This window comes from Mangifera indica, chromosome 1 (genome assembly GCF_011075055.1).
Source record: "Mangifera indica cultivar Alphonso chromosome 1, CATAS_Mindica_2.1, whole genome shotgun sequence".
NCBI classification, from domain to species: domain Eukaryota; kingdom Viridiplantae; phylum Streptophyta; class Magnoliopsida; order Sapindales; family Anacardiaceae; genus Mangifera; species Mangifera indica.
The window spans coordinates 7,583,855-7,598,269 of NC_058137.1; the positions used below are offsets into that span (position 1 = coordinate 7,583,855).

A 14,415-nucleotide genomic window follows, 5' to 3' on the forward strand; every position below is an offset into this window, starting at 1 on the left:
AGAGAAGGAAACTGAAACTGCCAAAATGATTTTGGACACACTACTGTAATCACCTCCACCAACTCAATATTATTGAAGAGGGTATGGTGTTGCGTGTGTCGTTGTGTATGATCAAATTATCATGTCCCTTGCTATCATTCATACCCATCATTAAGTGTTACTATCATCAGGCAAAACATTTTAATGGATGACTACCACAGTTAAATTCAGAGATCCCACTTGCATGTATTCCATCTCAAAGGACTGCAAAAATTAGAAGGGCCCAAAGACCCCTCCTGCTGTGTAAAAGAGATGGTGACAGCAGAACTAACAAGATATAAACAGTCCCGGCCATATATAAAAAGAGTCTTACAGATATAGCTTTTACATGAATGAGCATCTTTTTGAACCTTTTTGGTGCAAAACGCAAATACCGCCAAATGGATCTGTCTGGTGAGATTTAGATACATTATGCACGTTTTCTAGGTGGGCCAATCTAATATGGTGGTTGCAGCCATCAATGATGAATTCAAAGCTTACGTCCTTATGGGGGTTACAGTGATTGGCAGATTCTTCTTCATTTTGACGGTTGGAAAGTAAATAATATCATCCTTTTCAGCAATCCATCTGCAAATATACCACCCACCAGAATTGTCAATTTAATTGCCTAACTTACACTGTTTACAACAGACTCGACTTTGGCTTCAGGTAATATTTCTTTTGAAAGTTAGATTATTACCCATAAGTAGTGACAAGACGATGAAGAAAGATGGAGATTTCAAGGCGAGATAATTCTAAACCAGGACAAAGCCTCTGACCCCCACCAAATGGTGTAAAATTATTGTTGTTAACAGCAGCAGCTCCTGTTTTCTGTCAACAAAGTAAGAAAACATGTTATGGAATCTTTCTATATATAGCTCAACAGGATATATGCTCACTTTAATTATTGGCAATTGGTTTTGTCCAAAATAATTTTGAATGTTCATGTGACTGATCATCTTAAAAGACTGACAAATATTATAGCTAACTAACCTCCCATCTCCATGGATCAAAGTGATATGGGTTCTCATAGTTTTCTTCATCCATGTGAACAGATATAAATGATGCTAACACACACCATCCTTCTGGTATCAAATGACCTGCACATGCATGGAACTATATGAATAACTCACAGCAACTAAAATTGTTAATGAACAAAGTTACCTTTGATTTCCACATCTTTGAGAGCTTTCCTCCAAACTCCATTAATGATATTTGCCATTCTAAGAGTTTCACTGATCACCTACAGTGTGGTTAATGCATATTAATTAAGTTTGAGAAAAATGTTTGTCAGGTTTCAATCTTGTCTTTCGCCATTCTGCACTCACATTTTGAGTAAATGGCAAGGACATGTAGTCAGTCCAACTAAATTCTTCACATGACTCGGTCCTCTGCCTCTTCAGTTCCATGTTCTCCTCCTTCACAATGAGAAATAAAATCAGCATATATGTATATACCAAAAGCTTTCAAAAGAAAATCTACAAGAAAATTGTCAAATATTAATGCAATAAGGCAAGCTATAACTCAAGTAAAGGAAGACCTGAAGACTCTCAACATGAAACATTTGTTACGTGAATATGGCAAGCTGATAAAAATTAGACAATCACCCACTTTTCCTCTCATGTCAAGAAACGTTCCAAATGCTACAGGGATCGATGGTCAAGGTTTTACTAAGCTTATTGTGTGACTGAAACTGAGACTGAGACAAAATTACTCTTTAGTTCAAAGTTGAATCGAGCTTAAATTAGAAAGAAAATTTGATTTTGAAGTAAAATCAAACTAGAGTTAAAAGAAGTTTGACTCATTCGGTTATATAATTTTGATTTATAATTTAAATTCACGACTTATTAATAAAATGATGTTGTTTTATCTATTATTAAATAAATATTTTCATTCATAAAACTTGAATTACGAATTCAAATCACAAATTTGAATAATGGATTCAAATTATGAACTTGAGTTATATCGAACTAAACTCAAATTACTCTTAATTTTGACTCAAAACAAACTTGTATTGAACAAATTTTCATTTTAGCCAAATTTGAATCCTTTAAATTTGGTTTGATTCGAATCTATCATGTCGGTAATATAGGTGTTAATTTACAAAATTGGGCAGCTGTTGTTCCAACCTTTGCATGGTAATTGAATCATGTAGAAGCAAGTCGTCTTCTACTTTTATGCATGAGGGATACCGTCCTGGTTAAGTCACACGTCACCTTCCACTCACCACCAAATATTGCCATCACAATTTTGTGGGAAAATTCGTTTTTAGATGCAAAAGAATCAAACAAAAGTCACCCAAATTAACGCTCCTGATTGAAACTCTAACCATCTACCTGGTTTGGTCAATTATCAGCGATTGTCAATTAAGAAAATTAGAAAAAAAAAAAAAAAAACGCTGACTAAATGCATGACTTGACAGCCATTGGTCTCAACTGGCCTAGACAAAAAGTTAAAAGGTGGCCCTCACATAACAGCCGTTCAATCTTAATCGTACGGCTGTAAATTTCTATGACATTGTTCACACAATGTGGGTCCTCACACGAACTCTCCATCATCCATTCGTGCGTTTCATGAAAATGACTTGTCAACGCAAGTCAATCACCTGGGTGAACATCTTAGGACCAAGGAAATGAAAATAATCCTAACCGTTGGATCAAAAAAGTTGTCTCAGTCTAAACCCCATGTAAATTACGTTAACGTACCGTAAGTTGCTTGAGAGCGACAGGGCTGTCACTGAGGAATTTGACAGCTAGCGTCATTGCAGTGGGCACAGTTTCTTCCCCTGGGATCATCATCTCTATGATATTACCACTGATGACATCTGACGGTAAATATTGCTTCTCGTTTAACAGCACGTCCACTACATCTTTTGCTACACCTTTTTCATCTGATTTCTCCATAGCCAGTTTTCTCTCTTCTACGATCCTCTTCACTATCTTTATCAACTTCTTCTTCGCCTGCACGTACAGCACAGATAAACCGTCATTATATAACATCCCTAATTATGATTTTAAATTTTCATTAACTACCTTTAAAGATTTATATAGTCTTGTTCCAGGAAGTTTGATTGGCAAACAAATTAAGCCCTTGATGAATTCTTCGAATTCTCTCTTGAGAAAGCATAAATCTTCACCAGGAACATTGCTCATCAATATTTTCACCAGAACTTCAAACGTTATCTGAGACACCCACAAGCAAAAGTTCCGTTAATGTTGAATATGAGGTTATATATATTCTACAAAAAATGTTATCACCTTTTTGATTTCATCTTGAACGTAGATAATGTTCATGTCTTTCCAAGTAGCCAATGTCAGCTTGACAGAGTTTTCAATGTCTTTTGTGATTCTGGCTTTGAGTTGTGGTGATCTCAGAAATCCACCGATCTGTGCATGCATTTTCTTTTGAAGATTACCATTCATTTGAAGAATGGAGAATTCTCCAAGTAAATCTCTTATTGATTTGGGATAAGCAGACACAAAGATGTTGCCATGGTTTTGCAAAACTACTTTGTTAACTTCAGCATCTGTTGAAACTATTATGGGTGTACCCAATATGTGTGTTTTAAACACCTTCCCATACCTGTAAAGAGAAAAAGGAATGAAAATGTTCATTGGAATTAAGACTGAATATAATTTGGACAATAAGCTGTGGTTACTGCCTGCACAAGCAACAAGCAACAGGGAGTTTTGTTCAATTCGGCGCGGGGGGGGGGGGGGGGGGGGGGGTGGTGGGGCGGTGTTGTGATGGCGCGGCTGGGGGGCTACTATTCGCTAATAGATTTGTCATTAATGCCATCATGTGTGCTGAAGATTGGAAGGCAATAAGAGTAGATTTCTGTCATAAAGGAGGCATGCCCAATTGAAGTAATTCATAGCACAATCTTCCTTGATAATGCTGAACCTTCATCACTTTCGTTTACTTCTTGTTGGTGCACATCAAAGTAAGCATAAAAGAAAATCTGCTCTTCCATTATATGTTCTTTTTTACTCCTTTTTCTCCTTTGATGAACAGGGAAAGATGATTCTAAGTTTCATCAATATGTTAGATGATTTCCATGCGAGAGAAATATAATTTTACCCAAAGAAAGATAAGAAAATCAATGCAACCGGTAAATAATATGTTTCCAAATAATAACGACATGCACCATCACTCATCATCATCATCATTCGTCATATTAGAATAATTAATAAGAAAGAGATTTCAACCATGAGGGGCAGAGGACAGGGAGAAGTTGGGTGATTGCAAGAGAAGATCACACACATATATATAGAAGGCAGTAAATCTTACAAAGATTTGCGCTTATCCATGAAGCTGACAGGTTGAGAAGTGTAACCACAAGCAATGAAGTCAAGAGTTTCTCCTATGAAAGGCCAACCCAAGTTCCCTTTCGGAACTCCACTCTTCTTTTTTATTTTGTTCTGCTTCTTACACCACAGCAGCCATGCAACAGTTATAATACTTATCAAAACCCAACATTCCTTAGCGAATACCATTTTCACCAAAACCTTTTCTCCACTTTCTTCGCCAACGACCAGCTGATCAAAACCTGATACTAAGCCTGCAACATCTTTTAAAGCTTAATCAATATCTCCGGGGAAAACTTCTGAGCCTGAGAGTCCATGCAGGTTTACTATACTACCATGTGTGGGAGGGCGCACAGAGAGAAATAAAATGGTTAGAGGTTTGAATGGAAAAAACTTGTGTTTCTCCTTGAGAGGGAATTGAATGAGAGGGGTACAGATACTAAACACTACTGATATATAGAGAGGGAGATTCGGAAGATATAGGACTTTGGCAAGATCAACCATACCATTTAGATAGGTTTACATACCATACAAAAATATGGATAGATGGTATGGACCAGCTGCCAGCGTGCAAATTTAAGAATAAAAATAGAATGTTGAGTTGTAATTAGTAACTGTCTAAATGGGAAGAGGACTGTGATTGGGTAATTACAAAGAGCAATTAATAGGAATAAATGTTTGATTGTGTTATCACAAGAGATGCATGAATTACAAATTGATTGAGAATGTTTCTTACTATAGACAGTCCCTGCATATCATCAAATCTTCACAGAAGCAGATAACCATATATTTCCTAATTGATATCTGCAACAAAACCTGCTGGCTCATAAATCTCACCAAGCAGGTGTTTGAAAAAGGCCATGGGCCGGTGGAGGAGGGCGCCGATATTGTCAGGCCCTTTTCTCCCATCAACTTTTTTTTTTCACCTTCGGAACAAATCAAACACCATCGTCTTGTCTTCATCGTTCTTCACGGTTGCCCACATTCACCAACACCACCATCTTTCTTTCTCTTTCACCAGCTTCGGTTTATGCACGCCATCTTTTTAGGTCACTGTGGTGACTAATGACCAATAACCATTTTAACTCTGCCATATTTTCACAATGGTCGCACCACAATTGCACGCAAGTTGTCCGATTCCTGCATATGAACCATGTGGGGAATCAACATTTTGTTTTTACTGCATCAGTCAAATTTAAATCTTTGAAATGTTTGATTTGAGAAATTAATTGTACTAACACCAGAAACACCACTCAATACCGCATTATCGTGCACAGATGAGAAAATGCAAATTACTTTCAAGCTAAGTAATACAGCGCAATGTCAAAAGTGGTGAGGTAGGGCTTGGGAATCAATTCCTACTTTGTACCAACCGACAATGTCAAAGAGAAGAACAACTGAAGAAGAGAGAAATATTTATCTTTCCTATAATTTTTCAAAGAAGATTTCTCAACCAGAGACTAAAATACAAAAATTTTGCCCATGAAAGCAATTAAAGTTATAACTGCTGGACAGTGACCTTACAAAGCTTTGCTCTTAATGCATTTCCTCCAAATCCTTTCACGGTACGGCCAAGATATCGCATGATTACATCAAACTTCGTTTTGAAATTGGAACAAGGTTCTTGATACGCCCTGCAAGAAGCTGCTCCAACATTGCAAAATATAAATAATTACTAATCTTGAACTAATTATATCAAATGTAAAATAGTAGGTACATCCAAAGGCAATGACATTTCAACTTCTACTTGCATCAGCAATGGCTTCTTCAAACAAATTGTTGTAAAATGAGCTTAATTTAGTTATAGCAAGTGCCTCTCCAAGGAGTGATGCTCGTGAAGATTTCAATATTCTAACTTCCACAAAGTCACCAACAACAGGGTTTCGCTTCTCATTGTGACTATCATCTCTATCTGGCAATGGCAGATTAGTAAATGAAACTTTATGGCCTCTATCACTCTTGCCAATAAGCTCTGTATCAGGAGATTTCTTGTTAGGTCCTTCAACCAACACAAGTTGTGTGGTTCCAACCTTTGAGTCATAAAACTGGCCTGTACTCTCCTGAAATGCTTCAATAAGTTCTTTTAGCCTCCTCTGCTTAACTTCCTCAGGAACATCATCGACATATTTCCTATGGGCATGGGTTCTCTCTCGCATACTGTATGCAAACATATATGCCATATCATAACCAACAGCTTTCATTAGGCTCAGTGTGTCTGCATGTTCTTCCTCTGTTTCCCCGCAGAAACCTGTAAAAGGAATTCCAAAAAATAAATTGGAAACTCAATAATTAACGACTAACTATTTACAGAAAGAAATTGAAGAAAAAGTGGCCATAAGTCAGTTAGGCGTGGCTGTTCTCCCAGGAATATATCTGTCGCTTATCTAACACCTAATATTAACTAGTAAATGTGGCACATTCTTAAATATGGATAAGGATAATAAGAGATCACTGAAAGTACTTGTCTACCACTCTTCAAGCACAGATACATTCATGGGAAGAACATATATGACAAAATAAAAGTATGTTCAGAGCCTGACATGTTAACGCAACACGTAGTTTGTAAAACCAACAATAAAAAGCCACAAGCTTCTGTAAGGAAATGTGTACAAGTATATAATTAGCTGGGCATAACTAGAACTTTAGTACAAGATTCTTAAAAGGAATGAAGTGATAAGAGCCTTTTGAATTTGTTGTTGAAAGGAGTCAAACAAAAAAAAAGTATGATTATGCTTATTCATCTAACAAATATACTACAAATCGCAAAAGTTATCCCAAAGTTCTCAGCCCAAAAAATATGTAACCCAGTGTGGTGTCGAGATGTATATGAAGCGATGATTTAGTGGATGACATGACAATGCCAAATAAGATGACACATCATTTGGGAAGTGAATTTGGGATATATTTTTGGGATTTGTATTGTTACTCCTCATCTAATTAGCACTCCTTAGAGCAAAAATATACAAACTCCATGTGACTTAAGACCACTTTCATGAACACTACTCAAGATGAGACTCAGCTCAAAGCATCCTTAAAGCATACTGTATCTACAAAATATATCTTCAAAAGTTCTGAATGCATAGAACAAATGACACAACAAATTTCATACCATGCCAACTGCTCATATTAACAACATAAGGAAAATTAGAAGATTTCAACAACCTGAAAATTACTTACCACAAATAAAATCACTACTTAGTCCCACATCTGGAATAACTCTTCGTATCTTTTGCACCAGATCTAAGTAAGCCTCTCTGGAATATCCACGACGCATTCTTTCAAGTACTGTGCTACTCCCCGTTTGGGCAGGCAAATGAATATAGTTGCAAACATTGTGCCTGTCTCGCATTATATGTAATAAGTCATCTGGAAAATCTTTAGGGTGAGGGGATGTGTATCTAAATCTCATCTCAGGAAACTCCATGGAAAGTCTATCCAAGAGATCAGCAAAACGTAAACCCATCTTTTTCACCTTACTTATACTAGAAAAACCTTCACTAAATCTCCAATTAGCTCCCAGTTCAACTTCTTTTTCAAATCCAGATGTATCATTGTAGCTGTTTACATTCTGCCCAAGAAGTGTTACCTCCTTCACGCCTTCTTTCCAAAGCCCTGCTACCTCCTTCACAATTGATTCCACTGGACGTGACCGCTCTCTACCTCTAGTAAAAGGAACAATGCAAAAAGAGCACATATTATTGCAACCCCTCATCACCGATATGAAAGCAGAAACTGAATTTTTTGAGATTCGAACGGGACTGATATCAGCATAAGTCTCCTCAAGTGAAAGAAGAGTATTGATCCCTCTTTGTCCATAGTCTACCTCTTCTAATAATCGTGGCAGGTCCCTGTAAGCATCAGGACCGCACACCACATCAACCATCTTATTCGAATCCAGTATTTTTTCCTTTAGTCTCTCAGCCATACATCCCAATACAACTATTTTTGGAGGGTGCAGAGACTTTGATCTGCCTGTAGCAACATTTCTCTTCCATTCCCTTTTTAAAAACCAAAAATAATTAAGCCTCTCCCATACTTTATGTTCAGCATAGTCTCTTATAGCGCAAGTGTTGATAAAAATGACCTCAGCACTCTCGGGAACATTGACAACTCCATCATATCCAGCATTTTTCATAATTGAAAGGACAATCTCCATATCATTGACATTCATTTGACAACCATATGTCTCCTGATATATACGACCTCTGGTAGGGATGTCAGAATCAGGCACTGAAGGAACTTCAGAAGCTGGCACAAGACTGTACAGAAATGAAAAACAAAAAAAAGAATATAAAATTTAAGCATTGAGTTTGATGACACAAACCATCCACCCATCTAAGACAGAACCATCAGTAAATCAAATTTTAAAGACATAAAACTTTCGATCATTACTATTAACAAAATTTTACTGGTTCGTAGGTACACTGCATATATACAGCTAATGCATCCTAATTATGAACAATCAGTAATCAAATATTCAAGGCATAACACTTCCGAGCATTACTGATAAGAAAACTTTACCGGCTCCTAGGTACACTCTATACATACATATATTCCAAACACATCCTATTAGCTTTGCAGGAACGCAAAACCGTGTACAGGCCCAATTTCATGCCGCATTACATATTGGAAATGTTTCTGCCTTATGCATATTTAACAGATTTTCCATTGTCCTTCATTCTTATATCGAAAGTATCGGGAATCCAAAGCCATCAACGAGAATAACCAAAAACAGAAAAAATTACTAAGAATTCAAAGAAAATTCTGTGAATTTCTATTAAATTCACATTACAATGGCAAGACAAGCAATAAAATAATATAAAGGATGTAAGAACTTAAAAAATGAAGATTAGCTAGATAACGATAATTCGTAACTATAATAAGAAGAATCAGTTGCGAACTCCCAACTAAACTAGTGCAATTGTAGACATAAATTTCCATGTACGTAGGTGAAAAAGAGGAAGCTTACTCTGGCAGGGGCTGGGAGGCAGTGAGAGAAGCTTGGGCAATGAAGTGGTTAAGTGAGGGACCATCAGCAAGACTGGATGAGTGGGAGAAATTTCTGGCGAGATTGAGACGGGAGCTTTGCTTGAGTTGACGAGTCACAAGACGGCTACAGCAACGTGAATTGAAAGAAGGCCGCGGCGTTGAAGAGAGAATTTTGAGGCTGAAACAGTACCGATTTTGAAATCTGATGCAAAGAAGAGCGCATTGTGGTTGGTTTAAAATCGACGAGAAAGAAGAGGCCATTGGAAGGCAGCGACACCCTGTTATCGCCCAGCAAGTGGGTGTTGTATAGGGCTTTGGAGGAGCCACGCTCAGCCAAAACGCACCGTTTTATGATTGTACCTAAAATGCAGCGTTTTAGTGAGTTATCCCCAACACAGTCCGCACAAGCAGCAGGTAATCTTCTGGTCATTGGAAGTGGAACTTACTAGGACGCGCAAAAAATGAATTTAAACCGTAAAACCAAACCAATTATTTAAAAATTATAATTTAGTTTAATTTATAGAGTAATTTGATTTAGGTTAAAAATTTTAGAATGGCTTATGATTTGGTTTGTGGTTTAAATTCACCCAAAATGTAAATATAATTTTAACTAAATCATAAACTTCTTTAATCTTCAGAATTTTTCTTTAATTTCTCATAGATTATATTGTTATTGTCGGAGAGAGAGAGAGAGCAACCATCATTCGTTGGATTGGGTGGTTAGATTAGTTTTCCCAATCCGAAGGGGAAAATAGTAACTTTTTAAAACTTAATTCGGAGAGAAAATTATTAGTTTTCTAAACTTAAAGAAGAAAATGATATAAATTTTTAAGGTTTAATAGTAAAATAATTATTTTATCTCTTATAACTAATAATTTTGATTAAATTTAATTATTTATTAATAAATATTTGAGTTTTTAAAATCTTACATATATATGTATTTAAAAATGTGTTAAGTCTTAGATGAGAGTAAGTCTTTTGACGAATAAAATATTATAACCGTCTATTGAAAAATATTATTTATCTTAAGTATTATTTTGTATATTAAAATCTTATTAATAGATATGAACTTACCGGACATATCATGTCTATCAACGAGATTTTGATAATTTTTTAGCTAAATATATTATTTTTTTGTCAAAGAACATAAGCTACTTTCCTAAATCAATTTTTTTGGTTAATAGTGAACCAATTTCAATTGAAAAACACAATGTTTGCATTAAAAAATCCTAAAACTCAACCAAAAATGGAGAGTATAAACCCTTTGTGAGTATTAGCTAATTTTGTTTACACCCCACTAAGCATATCATTAATTATCCAAAATGATGTATGAAAACCAACCATTTTCAACAAGATTGAGGCCATTTGAAAGCTCAAAACAAAATAAGTGGAAAACGACGCCGTTAAAATGGACAAGAAGAGGGATGTCCAATGGATAAAAATATAATAAGGATATGGTGGGGAACAAGAACCCATAAGGGCTTGGTAGTCTATTTTTCTTTGTCTCTTTCGTCAAATCAATTTTCATTTTACAAAGTTAGAACTCAGAATCAGAACCCTCTCAGTTCTCTGATTTTATTATAAAAATTATTTTCCTTTATTTATTTTATTTTATTTTATTTTCAGATAGAAACCATGTCCAGCACCTCCTCGGCCGCTCGCAAGGTAACGCCTTAACCAACTTCATTTAGTTATATGTTTATCTTCGTTATCTATTCAATTTTCCAATTTTCGTTTATTGTTTTCGTTTTTGAGTGTTTTAGGCACTGAGTAAGATTGCTTGCAATCGACTTCAGAAGGAACTTGTCGAATGGCAGGTCAATCCTCCTTCTGGTTTCAAGCACAAAGTCACGGATAATCTGCAGAGGTAGTTTTCTTAATCTTCCAACCCATTTCTTATTTTTTGTATAATTTTTTTAAGAAATCATTGGGGAGATATATTTTATATCTTTTTAACTTTTTTTTTTTTGGTTGCTTTGAAGACTTGGATTTTTTATCACATGTTTCATATTCCTTTGTTCCTCTTTGTCAGAAATGAATGGATTGATTATCTGGATTCGAAAATTGAAAAATTTAGCTTAAGAATGAAATTTGATTTTATTACACACCTTTTTATTTTTAGGGTTTTAAAGAAAAATTATTTGTGGTTTGAGCTAAAATTAGTTTGTTGACAGTAGTGATTTTTTATTCCTGTAAGGTGGGTTATTGAAGTGAATGGAGCTCAAGGTACTCTTTATGCAAATGAAACTTACCAACTTCAGGTCGATTTTCCTGAGCATTACCCTATGGAAGCCCCTCAGGTCCAACCTAAGTTGTAATTCTTTTTATAATCTTTTTTATTGATTACTTTTTGTTATTACCTTTTTTTCAACTGATGTTGTTACCAGGTTATATTTCTTCATCCAGCTCCACTACATCCTCATATTTACAGCAATGGTCATATTTGCTTAGGTAATTTCTGTGTGTTTAACATTAGGCTTTTTGTCTTCCTAATGTAAAAACATCTCTCTTATCCTATGAAATTACTTTGGCTGTGAACTTTGACCTTGTTGGTTGAGATAATGGACCCAATGGCTTGTAGGTTTTGCTCTATCATATCTATGTTGACTCTTCTGCATTCACATGTTTATTGATAGTGTTGGCATTGTAACCAAATGCTGACATATATTGATTATTGGCCCTGTTCATCTTTTATTTTGTTGTAAAAGATTTCTCTATTTTACATTTGGTGTTTGGTATATAATTTTTTTGCCTTGAACCTGAGGGAAAAGCATAATCAAATAATGAATTTATGCTTATTCTTCATGTGTTTTTTCCTTCACAGTGTTTCTTTGGAGATATTGCTTCAGTGTTGATGCAAATTGTTTTTATGAAGATATTTAGACTTTCAAAAATTGTAAATGGCTATGATTGGCTGAAGAAGTTGTGTCTTTCTGGTTGGTAAAGTTTGAAATCAATTTGAAGATAACATTTCTATTTACTTGGTAAAACTATGCGAGTTTGTTTGCTCATATGCCATGGATATCGATGCAGATTGTTTATTTTCATGTTTAAAGAGATTTGTACATCGTGATCATTAATTTTATAGCATAGCAGATCTCGTCTCTGACATCAACAAACAGATTCTAACAGTCAATGAGACTTTGTTTCTTATTTCCTGATATGTGTTAACTTTATCTATGTATGTCTACAAACAGTTTCATTTCTTTTGTTAAGCATTTTACCCATTTCTAAGTTCTTTGGTGTAAGGCTGTACTTGGATGTCTTTACAGCAATAATGACATTTAATATGCAAATTTTATGTTGTAATTTGTAGATATCCTTTATGATTCATGGTCTCCAGCCATGACTGTTAGCTCAATTTGTGTCAGCATTCTCTCTATGCTATCAAGCTCAACTGTAAAGGTATGAATGTTTTTTCAATTAGACTTTTTGGGTACCCTGATCCCCTTCCTTCCATAATCAATGACTCTTCTGTGAACCTTCACTTTGATTGTAGCAATGCCCTGAAGATAATGACCGCTATGTTAAGAATTGTAGAAATGGCCGATCTCCTAAGGAGACCAGATGGTGGTTCCATGATGACAAAGTGTAATCAGCTAGCATCCTTCTTGCACCATTAGTGCTATAAGCAGGGTAGGTGGGTTCCATTTTGAAAGGAAAATGATAGTGAGAAACAAGAAGCACTCTGAGAATGCTATTAGGACTATATGCTAAATAACTCCTGTAAATGGCAGTGGGTAGTATTTGTAAAGGAACAGTAACTATTTTGTGTTTTTAGAAATGTTTAAGGTGCAAACTTGCTCAAAAGTATTTGTGGAAACCTGGGCCAGAGCTGTTTGGTGCATTCTGAGACTTTTTGGCAGCACAATTGACGGATGATTTCTAATCTTAGTAGTATTTATGCAATCAATTCATGCATTTTTTAGAAATAAATAAAATACTAAAAATAATTTGCCCGTTATTGTTTCTGCATATTGATTGGTGATTGACACTAAATTCGAAAGTTTTGTTCCTCTTCTTTGACTTGGACTCACCTTTCTTTTTCATCAATCAATCTGTAAGACAATCTAAAACTTCGCAATCACCACTGTTGACTGGCATACCTTGTATTGATTTCTTTGAGCATGATTGAGTAAAGTCACCAGAGGATCAGAACTGACGGGATATGGATGTGTGTAGCAGAGCGAAGGAGTGGTCCTCTTGTACTGCTTCATGGTTTTCCAGAATTTTGGTATTCATGCCCCCGCCAGATCACCCACTTGGCCTTTGTTGTTGGACATGACGGGTGCTGCTGCTGGTTGGTATCCTAGCCTTTTCAAGCCTGAAAGATTGAAGGGTTTGCTAGCTTTTGTGCTCTTTTCTTTCAAAGAGATCAATATACAAGATTTCGTGAATCCTATACAAAATTATTTGGAGATGGATTCTGCTTCTGTCAATTCCAGATAAGCTCGTCCCTCCTCATACGTGTACAAGTGTATAACAAAGACTGATAATCTGGTAGCTCCTCCGGGGATGGCGATTCTTGATTATCTGGAGAGACCAGCTAACATACCACTGTGGATAACTGATGAGGAACTCCAGCTCCTTCCTGACAAGTTTCAAGAATCTGGCTTTACCCGCGGATTAAACTACGACCGTGCTATGGACCTGTCAGCTGAACATAGCTGGTGACATTTTTTTTCCCTGACACAAAAAGCCATCGCTGAATTAACTGAGGTTTTAGATATGCAATTGTGACCCAATTTGGGATTTTTTAAAATTAAACTGAAAAAAACAGCATAGCAAAATCTTAAATCAAACCAAATTCAACAGTAAAATTACAGTTTAATTGGATTGAATTACAGTCTAGGCCTATAAAATACGAAATACAATTTACATTCCATTTTTATTTCTACCAGCATCTGATGAAAAAGAAACAAGGCATCTCCTGCAGTGCCCCACAATACATTACTCGAGAAAAAAAACAAATATAAAAATAAAATTAAAAGATCCTGACTCAAGCAAACATAAGACAGTAAACAGTTTGACAAGCAATGAAGGAAAAAGAAACTAACAAACAAATACAAGAACCTGTCAATCTTAATTTCAATACAAGAAT

At 35.7% G+C, this 14,415-nt stretch overlaps 3 protein-coding genes and 1 pseudogene across 4 annotated transcripts; 2 read left to right on the forward strand and 2 right to left on the reverse strand.

The window, feature by feature from the left end:
- Positions 1 to 307: 307 nt before the first annotated feature.
- Positions 308 to 5,063, reverse strand: LOC123219819 (3-epi-6-deoxocathasterone 23-monooxygenase CYP90C1-like). The gene is made up of 9 exons (XM_044641817.1): positions 4,309 to 5,063; positions 3,276 to 3,600; positions 3,051 to 3,200; positions 2,724 to 2,978; positions 1,347 to 1,436; positions 1,183 to 1,261; positions 1,012 to 1,118; positions 719 to 849; positions 308 to 606 (listed from the first exon to the last, which is right to left on the reverse strand). The coding sequence occupies exons 1-9, from the start codon at positions 4,512 to 4,514 to the stop codon at positions 516 to 518; spliced, it is 1,434 nt and encodes a 477-aa protein (XP_044497752.1). The 5' UTR covers positions 4,515 to 5,063; the 3' UTR covers positions 308 to 515.
- Positions 5,064 to 5,988: 925 nt separating this feature from the next.
- LOC123219813 (CDK5RAP1-like protein) lies at positions 5,989 to 9,666 on the reverse strand. Its single transcript, XM_044641807.1, has 3 exons — positions 9,295 to 9,666; positions 7,503 to 8,584; positions 5,989 to 6,573 (listed from the first exon to the last, which is right to left on the reverse strand). Exons 1-3 carry the CDS (start codon positions 9,573 to 9,575, stop codon positions 6,062 to 6,064), a joined length of 1,875 nt encoding a protein of 624 aa, XP_044497742.1. The 5' UTR covers positions 9,576 to 9,666; the 3' UTR covers positions 5,989 to 6,061.
- Positions 9,667 to 10,724: 1,058 nt separating this feature from the next.
- LOC123219830 (probable ubiquitin-conjugating enzyme E2 16) lies at positions 10,725 to 13,278 on the forward strand. Of its 2 annotated transcripts, none has more exons than XM_044641827.1 (7): positions 10,725 to 10,799; positions 10,941 to 10,979; positions 11,078 to 11,181; positions 11,512 to 11,614; positions 11,702 to 11,765; positions 12,631 to 12,719; positions 12,814 to 13,278. In XM_044641827.1, exons 1-7 carry the CDS (start codon positions 10,746 to 10,748, stop codon positions 12,907 to 12,909), a joined length of 549 nt encoding a protein of 182 aa, XP_044497762.1. In that variant the 5' UTR covers positions 10,725 to 10,745; the 3' UTR covers positions 12,910 to 13,278. The 2 variants fall into 2 exon arrangements, with proteins under 2 accessions (XP_044497762.1, XP_044497761.1); XM_044641826.1 differs by having other exon boundaries at positions 10,731 to 10,850.
- On the forward strand, positions 13,098 to 14,051 carry LOC123228346 (annotated as a pseudogene).
- Positions 14,052 to 14,415: the final 364 nt, after the last annotated feature.